General features: G+C 43.6%; 1 protein-coding gene across 5 annotated transcripts in view; it reads left to right on the plus strand.

Moving 5' to 3' along the window:
- St3gal3 (ST3 beta-galactoside alpha-2,3-sialyltransferase 3) overlaps positions 1-12,823 on the plus strand; it is a 220,428-nt gene that overhangs the window by 93,565 nt on the left and 114,040 nt on the right. For all 5 annotated transcript variants that reach the window (XM_008845386.2, XM_008845387.2, XM_008845388.3 and 2 more), the window contains one exon: positions 7,748-7,790. In XM_008845386.2, the coding sequence (XP_008843608.1) occupies positions 7,748-7,790 (43 nt within the window). The remainder of the gene's footprint in view (positions 1-7,747; positions 7,791-12,823) is intronic.

Below are 12,823 nucleotides of genomic sequence, written 5' to 3' on the forward strand. Positions count from 1 at the left end.
GAAGATAAATTACTTCCTTCTGACCAGAGCATAGAATATGAAGGGGGTAAAAGAAAAGATAGAGAAACTACTAGCGAGGGACAGGCAGGAGACAGAAACCCAGTGATAGGCTGTTGATATAATCCAGGTAAGAAGTAAAGCCGACTTAGTCACAAATCATAGAAAAATGCAGAAAAACAGTGATTTGAGATCACATTTGGAAATGGACCTGGAATAAGTAAGACATGGTCTAATTAAGTGAAATAAGAAAAGCAGGAGGCAAGGGGTCCTGGGTTTCAAGGCTGTAAGCGCGGTGAATAGTGGTGCTTCTCATGAAGGTGAGGACCAGGTTCTGGGTGTGTGTGGAGGTGGTGAAGATGAGCTGTGTGGGGCATCTTCAGTGTAAATGACTGTTGGACATTGTGGTAGGAATGGCCAAGGGGCATCTGGTCTGGTGCTCATGAGAGATTGGTTTGGGAGGGCACACTGAGTGTTAAATAAGGTGAAGTCTAGACTGCACAAGGTAAAAGTGAAAAAAAAAATGGAAGAAAAAAGCCAGACAACATATGTCAAAAGTTTTTGCAGACCTTAAAGAAAGGGTATTGGTCTCTGACAGAAGGGAAACCGATGAGGTTAGCCCTGTACTTACCCCAGATAAACACCTGGACAGTTCCAGGCCACAGTACAGGGAAGGAGAATCCCAATAGAACCTAAAGCTCTTCCTAAGGTGAGAAAGCAGTTGAGAACGTGAGGATTCTAAGGCAGATAGATTCTTAGGCAGATGACCTGAGAGGGGAGGCCTGCACACGGAGAGCTCTGGGTATGTAGAGCAGGTCCCCTTGAACTTCTAATGGGTACATGTGGCTATGGAAACTACAGGAAACAGAAAAGAGCCACAAGAAAGAGGCAGAAGGATAATACCTAGAGATCACATGGGGCTGGGAACAGTGGGGAAACTTCATAAGCCATGGGGCATCCCATAACATCTGCCAGAGAATATTGCCTTACTAGTGGGACATTAGTGATGGTGCAAAATTAGCTCTAGACTAAAGACCACCTCTGCCTCCAACCCTAACCCTACAGTGTTTAAAAACAAGCCTTGCTGAAAAGATTAAACTGTTTCTAAGGAATTTAATTCTACCTCAGAATACTTAAGGAATGCCCACATAGCATGTTCTAGCAAGGTAAAAGCCCACATGGTTGACTACCAGGCAATTCAGAGAAGTGTGAAAATACAGCTCAGAATGAGAAGACCAGTCAATAGATGCAGGCCTAGAGATGATGTGAATGTTAGCATTAGTAGACAAGAACCTTGTAACATTCCATACGTTAAAGGTCGGGGAAAACATGGCAGCATGAAGGAAAGTCACGGAGGATAGAGAAAGAACTGGTGAAGAGATACAGTGTCTGAAAGGAAAAATATGCTGGCTGGCTCATCAGCCAGTTAGACACAGTTTGCACATGTACAGTTAGACACAGAAAAAACAAGTACTAAACCATAACATATATCAACAGACAGTATTCAAAATGAAATGAAGTGAAAAATTACTAGGAAAGCCATGAACAGAGCATCATTGAGGCATAGCACTTTAGGGAGCCTCATAGCTGTAGTCAAAAAAGAGAGGAGGAAAGACAATTAATTGAATAAGTAACAGCCATTTTCCCCCCAATTTTTACTAAAACACAGAGACCCAAGAGACTCCACAAATCCCCAACACAAGAAAGACACTGGAAACCACAACCTGGTGCATCCCTTCTTCACCCCCAGGCAGGTGGCCTGAGGGCAGAAACAGCATGCCTTAGGCAGAGCAGAGCCTCAGGTCATAGCAGACATTGGTCAGGGAGGAGGTGGAGAGGTGAGCCCTGGGGGTGAGAGCAGCAAGCCCAGGAAACGTTATTCTGAAAATGATTTCTGTAGAAGGTTGTCAGGGAAGACGAATGAGGAGAGAGAATAGGGCCTATGGCCCATTATTTCTGGGTGCATCAACTACCACTCAGTTTTCCAAGCCTTGTTCCTACTCTTCCAAGGGACATCCGTTCAGGGCAGCACATTCTTGCAGCACATACTCCTCTAACCTGTGTGTCACAGGGCTGGTCATTTCCACAAGCCCCTGTCCTCAGTGTCAAGATTAAAGCAGGACTGAAAAGCTGCTGCAGGCCTGGCCCACAGCCCCCTTCCCTAGGGGTTCAGCGTCAGGAGCAGAGCACGCGAGCTGTAGTCCCTTTCCCAGGGCAGTGCTGGAGATGGGCACCTACCAATTCGTGGCCATGTTGTAAAAGTTATGAAGAAAGCTGGTGCCGGGAGACTAAAGCCTGCTGAGGCCTGATTGGGCGCTGGCAGTTTTGGCAGTCCCTAAAGCCCTCTGCACTCAGCCCTTCCCACAGTTTGCACATGTGAACCTGAAATCATCCTGTTGGGCTGCCAGTGTGGCTCTGTGCTGGAGCTCTTGCCTGGCATGGGTGAGGCTTTGGGCTCTATCTCCTCAGCGCCAGAGAAAACAAAATAACAAAACTAACCATGTAAATCACTGTTGCCCACATCAGTGTAGCCAGTCTGCTGAACATGCAGGCATATTGGGGGATAATCACAGAACTCTCCTTTCTTTTGCCTCTTGTCTTAAAATGTTTGCAGGGTGCAAGTCCAGTGAGGGGCTTAATATCTCTGAGGTAATAAAAATCCGTGGATACTTTGATTAGCAAATCCAGAATTAAAGCATCCGGTTTTATGTAATACTCGTAATTTTCAATTCATTCAAAACTGTAGTTACTTCCTCTTCCTGCATCAAGCCTGAAAACCGGAAGGCGCCTAACCCAGGGAAAAGTAGGCTGCTGTCTTCTTGTCGTCCACCCATAACTGGGTGCCCTTTCTGACTTCTCTGGCATAGCTATAGAGGAAGAGATGGAAAACCTGGGAGGAACCTCTGGATCCTTTGTACATTTACAGTTGACTTTGGGAAGGGGATCTTGTAGGTGTTTTTAGACCCCTGCTCATCTTGGGTACCGTGCCCCAGCCTTGTTCACTCCCACAACTCCTGGGAGTCTGGATGTCTGCCCTGCTTCTGGCCTCTGAGGAGCTACCTGTCAACCCACATGTTTTGGGTGAGAATAAACTACTATACAACTAGCTCACTCTGCAGCGTTCTGAGAGTGCAGGCAGCCCCCTTTCAGCTTTCTCCTGTAGAGGCAGCTGACCTTGTGTATTGTTTTCCTTGCCAGCCTGGTGTGGGAGACCAGATGACACATCTTGCCTTTTCAGAAACATGGAGTTTGTAACACAGCTGTCCCCAAAGGAATTTTTCAAATCTTCAGCTCTGACAACTGATTGCTCCTGTATTTGTGAGGAGGGTCTTTAGAATTATAATGAATTTACAGATATGTCCTTTGGAATTCTGCTTCTTAATCTAGCAACCTCACCTTGTATATGAAATTCATTACTTTATATTCTTTTAAAAAATATTTTACAACTGGGCATGGTGGTGGTGCACGCCTTTAGTACCAGCACTTGGGAGGCAGAGGCAGGTGGATCTCTGTGAGTTCAAGGCCAGCCTCAGCCTAGGCTATATAGTGAGTTCCAGGCCAGCTAGGGCTACAGGGAGACCCTGTCTCTAATATATATATATATATAATTCTTTATGTGTATGAGTGTATTGCCTGCATGTGGGTAGGTGTACTTGTGTCGTGCAGTGTCCGTGGAGATCAGAAGAGGGTGTCAGATCTCCTGGAACTGGAGTTATGAATGGTTGTTAGCTTCTAAATGGGTGCTGGGAATTGAACTCAGATCCTCTGGAAGAGCAGCCAGTGATCTTAACTGTGGAGCCATCTCTCTATCCCTACTTTAGGTTCTTGATTGAAATTTTCATATTTATTTATTTATGATTCTTGTGACCAAGAGCATCTACTGAGTGCAACCACAGCTCTCCTCAGCTGTCAGTCTAGGACAGTTTGCTTACAGTTAGCTTGCTGATAAATCCTGCCCTTGGGCATGTTTTGGTTTAATGTACATAATTTTTAATAATTTTTCTTTGGTCTAATGCCAATATTTATAGATTGATAAATTTTACTTTAAAAAATTCCCAGCTTTGCCAAGCATGGTGGCTTACACCTTTAATCCTAGCACTTGGGAGGCAAAAACAGGTAGATTTCTATGAAATTGAGGCCAGCCTGGTCTACATAATGAGTTGCAGGCCCCTGAGCTACAGAAAGACACTCTAAAAAAAAAAAAAAAAAAAAAAAAAAAAAATTCCGAACTTGAAAAAATAGAAGGCATGGTAACTCAACGGAGCTCCATCTCCAAGGCATTCAGAAAATAGAGGCAATGTTTCTGTTATGCGTGTCTCTAAAGATATGCCAGGAGAGCCTTGGAAGGGGCATTTCTTTGGGAAGAGCTGCAGCACAGTGGTAGAATGCTTCCCTAGCCATGTGTAAGCTTTGGGTTTGATCCCTAGTATTAGGATGGAGGTGGGCTAGAAATGCAGTCTCTCTCTCTCTCTCTCTCTCTCTCTCTCTGTAGGAAGCCTGGTCTTCCCCCATCTGTCATCTATCTTTCCCCTTACACCAGGGGTACACAAGCCCACTTTTAAGCAAATCTGTAATGTGTGAAAAAAACCTCCAGAAAGTATTTTGGTTTCTTGACTGTTGTTTGTTTTGAGACAGGGTCTCCCTATAGCCCCAGCTGGCCTGGATCTCACTCTGTAGATCAGACTGGCCTCAAACTCACAGAGATCTGCCTGCCTCAGCTTCCTAGGGGCTAGAATTAAAGGCATGCACCACTACACCCAGCAGATGGCAGTCTTCTTAACTATTTATTATAGAATCAGCATTGTGTGTGTGTGTGTGTGAGAGAGAGAGAGAGAGAGAGAGAGAGAGAGAGAGGCTCGAAATGACATTGGAAAATTAAACCATTGCTGTAATTACTGTTACTGTGCAGGAAAATATGTGTGAGGGGTATGGGGTTAATCTTGATGGTCCACTTGATGAAATTTAGGATAATCGTGGAAACAAACGCTTGGGCATGTCTGAGAAGAGTTTTAAATTTTTACTTTTTATTTTATGTGTATGGGTATTTTGCCTGCATGTGTGTAAGTGAACCTGTGTTGTGCAATGCCTGAGGAGGTCTGAAGATGTTGTTGGATCCCCTGGAACTGGAGTTACAGATGTTTATTAACCATCATGTGGGTGCCAGGAATTGAACCCAGGTTCTCTGCAAGAGTAGCCAGTACTCTTAACTGCTGAGCCATTTCTCCAGCCCCTGAGAGGAGTTTTAAAGTTAGACTAATTGAGGTAGGAAGACATGTCCTACATATGGATGGTACCACTCCAAGGGCTGGAGTGTGGGCTGAATATAAAGGAGAAAGCCAGCTGAGCACCAGCACTTACTGCTCTCTGCATCCTGGCTATGCATGTATCCTTGAAGTATGAACCAAAAAGAAACCATTCCTTCCTTAAATTGCTCTGTCAGGTGTCTTATCTCAGCAAGAAGTACTAACCCTAACAATGAAGTGTATTTCTTCTTTTAAAGACATTGCAACAGCATTCTGCTCCAATCTCTTCATACTAAGAATTGAAGTTAGGGTCTTGTGCCTCCTATGCAAGCACTCCACCACTAAGCTACACCCCTAGCTCTTTCAAGATTTCGAGACTTGGCTTTGCTCACTTGCTTAGGCTGGTCTTGAATTTGTAATCCTTCTGTTTCAGCCTTTTGAGTAATCCCGAGTAGTCAGGATTACAGGTATGTGTTACTGTGCCCTGCTAGGGCTTGATTTTTTTTTTTTTTTTTTAAATACACTTAGAATAATTGGCGGGAGGTATTGACTACAAAAGGTGTTAAATTCTAGCTTCTCATTTGTGTTATGCTTCTCCTTGGTGCCTGATGTTTGGGTTTATAGCAAAAGGGAGGGTGTTCTCTGTCTTTAGAAAGAATCCAGGGCAGTGTGGTGCTTTGTGTTCAGGTCTGAGAACCACAGCAGGATGGCTGCCCCATGGCTGCCACCACCTGGAAATAATCAACAAGCATTTGCAAGTTGGTGATGCTTCCTTTCCATAGACTGCCAGAATAGGACTGTTGAAAGAGCATTAAATTCTGAAACCCTTTTCATAATTCTATTTTTAGTTTTTATAATTGAAGCCTTTTTTGTTTTTTCCTACCAGTTTTTGTAAGTGCTTGATATATTAAGAAAAAAATAAATAAAATCTCATCTCTTTATCTAAGTCAGAGCAAAATAGATTATCTGAGGAAACCTTCACTTGCCTAACAGAATTCTCTTGGGTTTTGTGTCCCAGTTGGTATTTTGAGTATTAAGATGTTTTCTCTTGGGTTGGGGAAATGACTCAGTGGGTAAGAGCACTTGTTGCATAAGCATAAAGACCTGAGTTCAAATCTCCACCACCTACATAAAAAGCCAGGTATGTCATCCTTGGCTGTAACCCCAGCTCTGTGGGTGCAGACAGGAGGCTCACTGGAGCTTTCTGGCTGCCAGCCTGGCTCCAGGTTCAGTGACCCTGTCTCAAGGGAATAAGGCAGAGAGTAGAGAGTGATACAATACAGCAAGACACCTGTGGTCCTTCTCTGCCCCCCCCCCATGGGCATGCATGCTCACACACGTGTGTTTCACATACATCTTCTCTCACTGCAGCCCAGATGATTGTAAAATCTAGGCACCTGGCTCAACTGGTTTTTGCAGAATGACTCCTATGTGGTCCTTGTGGTGTGTGTAACTTCTCTCTGGTTTAAAATCTGAATTCTTCGAAAGTCTTGATGCTTGGCCTTTTCGATTCATGATATCTTGGTCATGGTATTCTGTTCTAGCCTCAGTGAGTCAGGCCAGCTGACAACTGCATCTTGTTTTGCATACACACGCACTGTGATCATTGAGCAATGATGGAAGAAACAGTCCTGTGGTGCTCCCATCATTTTCCTTGTACTTTTGAGGTCACAGGAGATTTCCTTCAAGTGAAATAGCTGTTATTTTCCTGGTTTATTTTGTGCATGCTCTGAACCATGAAATCGATGCTTTGTATTTCGTTTGAGCTGTGGAAAATCTTGGCAACAGATCTGAAATCCTGCAGCAAGCACCCCGGACCCAGAGACCTTCACTGACATGTGCTCTCTTCCTCCCAGCTGCAGTTGATTGTTGTCCATATGCTTATTTCCCCCTTGGGCTTCCAGAGTCTTTTTCTCAAAGCCTGTGGTCTATATAGTTCTGTAAAACTGCTTTAATCTCACTTTAAAACAAGGCACAAGATGTTAATGACTTAAATGTATTGCAGACATCTTACACATACTTGATCTTAAATTTCATTGAGCATTTTCTATGGCCTTGGAGCTCACAGTTTTCTGTTGCCTCAGAGAAGACTGCTGCTGTGGGTCTGAGGGTCCCACCCCAGTTAGGCTCTCATTTGGTAGATCCAAAGCTTAGAGGAAGCTGAGATTGCTTCTGATCTCTTTCTTCTCTAGGGTAGAATCTGTGGTTTACCAAATTTTAGTTTCTGGAGGTTTATGCAGGGAAGCGATTCTCTATCCGTTCAGGACTGGCTGGCCTAGAGGACTGGGAAATAGCTGACACTGAACCTGGTTCCTCACAAAGTAGCTATTAAGTAGTTTTGTGAGTTAACTTGCTTACAGCTTAGGTATTTGGTTCTGTTCTTTGAAGCAGATGAATTTTATTCTTTACCAAGGCTGTCTGTCCCCATGGTTTAGGTCTGGGACTGCAACCTATGGTGGCAGTGATGGCTTGACTTTAGTGACGTTTTCTCCTTTTTTTCTTTCCAGAGTATGATCGGTTGGGCTTCCTCCTGAAGCTGGACTCCAAACTGTGAGTAGACTGAGAAAATGGCTCAGTGGTAGAATCTGTGAGAGCTGGGGTCTAGCTTTGAAGGGTCACCTCTCTCATCCCTGTGGTTTTTGGGGGGATTCTCTGGGGCCTCTGTGTTCAGGTTGTCAGCAGAATCTTTACTATCCATAGCGACCTGGACAGGATAGGGTCGGGTATGAATGTAAGACCTTACATTAGACTGGCACAGGCAGCTCATTACAGAAGGACACCGCAGGAGTTTGTGGGCCAGGAAGGCCTCTGGAAAGGCTTTTCCTACAGTGGGAGTGATGGAGAAAGAGTCGAAGATGCTCTGCCACCTGTGTGCAGTCCTCCTGTGCTGCATCCCGTCTTCTCCATATTAAACGCCTGTTCTTCTCGCCACAGGCAAACCCTTCTTTCCCTCTGCCTTGGTAGAGGTTTGTTATCTTGCCTGAAATTCCCTTTCCTGTTAGTCTACTTGGAAAACTTAAAAATTATTTCCTCCATACACAAAATTATTTCTTTTTCTATGTTTCCTTTGAATTTTCTACTCCTATTACTAATTATCTGGTGTGCTAGATGGCTTTGGTGTCAACTTGACACACCTGGGTTGAGGGAGCCTCAGTTGGGGAATTGCCTCTATTGGACTGGCATGTGGCCATGTCTGAGGGGCATCTTCTTGATGAGTGATGTGGGAGGGCCCAGCCCACTGTGGGTGGTGCCACCCCTGGGCAGGTGGGCCTGTGTTGCGTAAGAAAGCAGGCTGAGCAGGGGCCAGGGGGAGCAAGCCAGTAAGCAGCATTCCTCCATGGCCTGTGCTCCAGCTCCTGCCTCCAGGTTCCTGCCCTGAGTTCCTACCTTGGGCTCCCAGATGTACTGTGACCTGGGATATGTAAGCTAAATAAACCCTTTCCTCCCCAAGTTGATAGTGGTCAGAGTATTTTGTCACAGCAATGAAGAACAAACTGGGACACCTGTGCCATGATCATTAATTGATTAAGGGCACAGGATTAGAGTCAGATGTAGCTTGATTCAAATCTCAGATTGCCACTTAATTATTTTTATAATCTTGGGGAAGCCATTTAGCCATTTTGAACCTGTTTCATCAATAAGATGAAGACAGTATACACATTTTACATGTCGTTGTAAGGATTTAATTGAAATGATTAACTCAGGGAGCTTTCAAGTACTGGGTATCCAGTTCTCCAGCATTCTTCCCTGGTCTCTCTGGTATGTAGACAGCATAGGTACAGGTTTGTTGGGTGCCCAGCAAACACTGAATGCTTGGATGAATAGATGGGTGGGTGGATGGGTGGTTAGTGGGTGGGTGCTTCAGGTGATGACTGTCACACCTACATACACTAAATTAAACCAGAAGCTGTGTGGCTTTCCCACTGCGTTGTCTGGCATCTGGCCCCTCCTCCTGGATGCTTGACTCTGGTGTCTCAAACTCTGAGTTCAGGCATTGCAGCTCTCCCACTTTCACACATCACAGAAGCAGCTACAAGATCTGTCTCTTTACAAGGCGGGCAGAGAGAGAGCTTAGCCACATGTAAACATCCAAGGAATAGAGCTTGATTATGCTACAGAGCTGCAGGCTTCACTCTTAGAAATTTTTTATTTAGTGCTCTGAACGAAAAAAAAAAAAAATCAAGAATAAGCCATAAGCAATTGAAATGCCACCAGACCAGAAAAGAGACAGTAATTACCAAGTCAGAGCACGTGGATGAGCAAAGGAGATGTTATGGAGGACATGCTAACCACAGTGTTTAAGTTGTTTTCGCCTCTGAAAGAGGAGGAGGAGACAGCCAGCCTTGCTGCTGATAGCTGAGTAGTACGGAATAGACTTGCTGAGTAGCTTGCTGCTGTGTTCCAAGCTGGTTCCATGAACCATCTGAGTTGACTTGGACTTTGGCCAAGGAATTGGCTTGGCACTGTTTGATTTAATTCACAATGTAAGGTGCAAGCTAGGCTCTTCCTGCCTTGTGCTACAGAAACTTTTCCAGCCCGATGCTTTCTTCACAGGGAAACACAGATGTATAGAACTTCTTTCATGGGGAAGTTTCCAAGTCATAGCTTCTGCCTTGGGGAAATTCATCAGCAAAATTTCAGTCCCTTTTTTTTTTTTTTTTGGTTCTGTTGTACTCTATTTGTAATGTTAGGAATGGTCATGGACTTAGATCAGGAAAACTGGATTTGAATTCTGCCTTTGCTGCTTAGTATTATGTGACCTTGATGCCCATTTTAGCTTTCCGAACCCCAGTTTTCCTTTATGAAAAATGTAGAATATTAACATCCACTTATGTTCACTGTAGGGTTTTTTTTTTTTTTTTTTTCTTTTTGAGCCAGGGTTTTCCTGTAGCCCCTGCTGTCCTGGAACTTACTATATAGACCAGGCTGGCCTCGGACTCACAGAGATCCACCTGCCTCTGCCTCCCAAGTGCTGGGACTACAAGCGTGTTGCCACCACGCCCGACTAGTTTTTTTTGTTTGTTTTTTTGTTTTGTTTTGTTTTGTTTAATTTTATGTGTATGTGTATATTGCCTGCATGTAGGCAAGTGTGCCTGTGTCATGCAATGCCCACAGAAGATAGAAAGGCTGTTGGATCCCCTGGAACTGGAGTTACAGATAGTTGTTAGCTGCCATGTGGATGCTGGGATTCGAACCTGGGTCTTCTGCAAGAATAGCCAGTGTTCTTAACTGCTGAGCCATCTCTCCAGACCTGTGTTCACTGTAGTTTTATGCAGAATTAAAAAAGTGTTACATAAAACTACAATAGGTATACAAATCTAAGGATTTCTGTATTTATCTTATTTGCAATTAATTTAGCTTTTTATGTAGAATTCTTATATAAAAATTTACATGTTCTTAGAAAACTCTCAGCCATCCTGTCTCTATGTTGTCTCTGCATGACTCTGCCTTTCTACTCTCCCTACTCCAAAAGAACTCACTGACTTTTCGACCTCGTGTTAGAGAATTCTAAAGGATTCAGAGGCTAGAGCCCCTGGACTTTTTAACTTTTCTTCATATTTGTCACTTTTTGACCCTTTGTATGCAAAACTGTAACCCCAGAGGACTCAGTGTACAGATAAAGTAGAGAGAACCCCAAACCCCCATGCCAGGATTAAGAGAAAGATTACCCTAGCTGTGAATGGATTAGAATAAAAAGTTAATGAGGCAAAAGTACTTGCTGTCCATGCCAGGGACTCATCGCTCCAATAGTCCAAGAAATCCCAAGCCTGTGTGTAAATCTGGCAAATGTCGCCAAGCACCTGACAGAGTGAATTCAAACCATCTCTAGGAAAATATGTGAACTCCTGGCACGTAACTGGTTAAGGAAACAAGTAGCTCACGGTGAAAAATAATATACAAGGAAGCAAGCTGTCACTAGTGAGAACCATGGAAATGGCGGACCACAGAAGAAAGCCCACCATGACTTCTCAAATTGGAATGAGAAGTTCTAAAACAATAGTATGTACTCTATTTAAGGAAATGACACACAAGATTAAACTATGTACGTAGATTTTGGAACTGTAAAAATAGGGTTTAAAAAGGCAGTGAGGGCCAGTGTAGGGCAGGTTAGGGTGCTTGCTGTTGAGGCTGATGAACTGAGTTTGGTACCTGGAGCCTGCATGATGAAAGAAGAGAACTGACTCCCACAAGGTGTCCTCTGACCCCTATATGCACACTATGGCGTGCATGCATGCATGCATAAATCTTAAATAAGTAATAAATAAATAAAATTTTAAAGTAAAGTAAAATGGGTCTAGAAAGATGACTCAGCAGTTATGAGCACTGGCTGCTCTTGCAGAGGACCTGAACTGGTTCACAACACCACATGGTGGCTAACAACCATCCATAACTCTAGTTCCAGGGAACCCAACAACTTCTGGCTTCCACGGGCACTGCATGCAAGTGGCACACTTATATACATGCAAACAAAACACACATACACATAAAATAGAAATAAAATATTAAAAATTAAAATAATGACCTTCTAAAATTGAGATCTACAATAGCCAAAATTAATAACTTAATAGGAGGGTTTTCGCTACAGATTAGACACGAGTGAAGACAGAGTTAGTGAACTGGAAGATAAGCCAGAAGAAATTATTGCAGAAATTGGCAAAATTTTCTTTAAAGGTCCAAATCTTCCTTCCTTCTTCCTTTCTATTTCCCTCCCTCCCTCCCTCCTTCACTTTCTATTTCTCTCCCCCTCTCTCCCTCCCTGCATATGGAGAACAGAACAGGATGTTGAGTGTCCTGCTTTATCATGCTCTGCCTTGGTCCCTTGAAACAGGGTCAGTCTTTCACTGAACCTAAAGGTTTCTGTTTGGACTAGGCTATCTGGCCAGCCAGTGAGCTCCCTGGATCCTACCGTCTCCACCCTCTGACACTAGGGTTACAGGTATGTATGGTTATGCGTAGCTTTTATTTGGATGCTGAGATTGAACTCAGATCCTTGTGCTTGCATGGCGAACATTTTACCCACTAAGCTGTCTCCCTAGCCCTTAGGTTTTAAAATATTATGCTTCTTTTGAATTTGCTCATCTATTAAAATATTAAAGACATTTTTAACATTTAAACATTTTAACATTTAAAGGATGGTGGTCATATGAAACATAGGTAGTTAGTTAGCTGCAGCCCGCAGGGCATAGCTGACCACTGAGAATGCAGCCCAGCTGTGTCTTCATGAAGTTGCCACTTTATAAACCCCAGTGAGGTATTTTCTCTTCTTCAAACACTATTGTAGTAAAATATTCTTAATTCCTTTATGCTGTGTGGTATTCTGAAAGTCTGGAAATAGATGCGTTTCACTTTCATTATGTTCTTTCAATTATGTCTTTCTGAAGAAATATATTGGTTTGTGTTCCTTTTGAGAATCCTCTGCTGCTTATATCTGTGTGACAGAATCAGTTCTCTGTGCTATGAAAATTATATATAGAACTTACCTGTAGAACTTCATCTTTTGTGTGTGTGTGTGTGTGTGTGTGTGTGTGTGTGTGTGTGTGTGTGTGCGTGTTTTACAGAGGGTCTCCCTGTCGCCCCCCCTC

Source organism: Nannospalax galili, unplaced genomic scaffold (assembly GCF_000622305.1).
Source record: "Nannospalax galili isolate Female #2095 unplaced genomic scaffold, S.galili_v1.0 scaffold1402, whole genome shotgun sequence".
Classification (NCBI taxonomy): Eukaryota; Metazoa; Chordata; class Mammalia; order Rodentia; family Spalacidae; genus Nannospalax; species Nannospalax galili.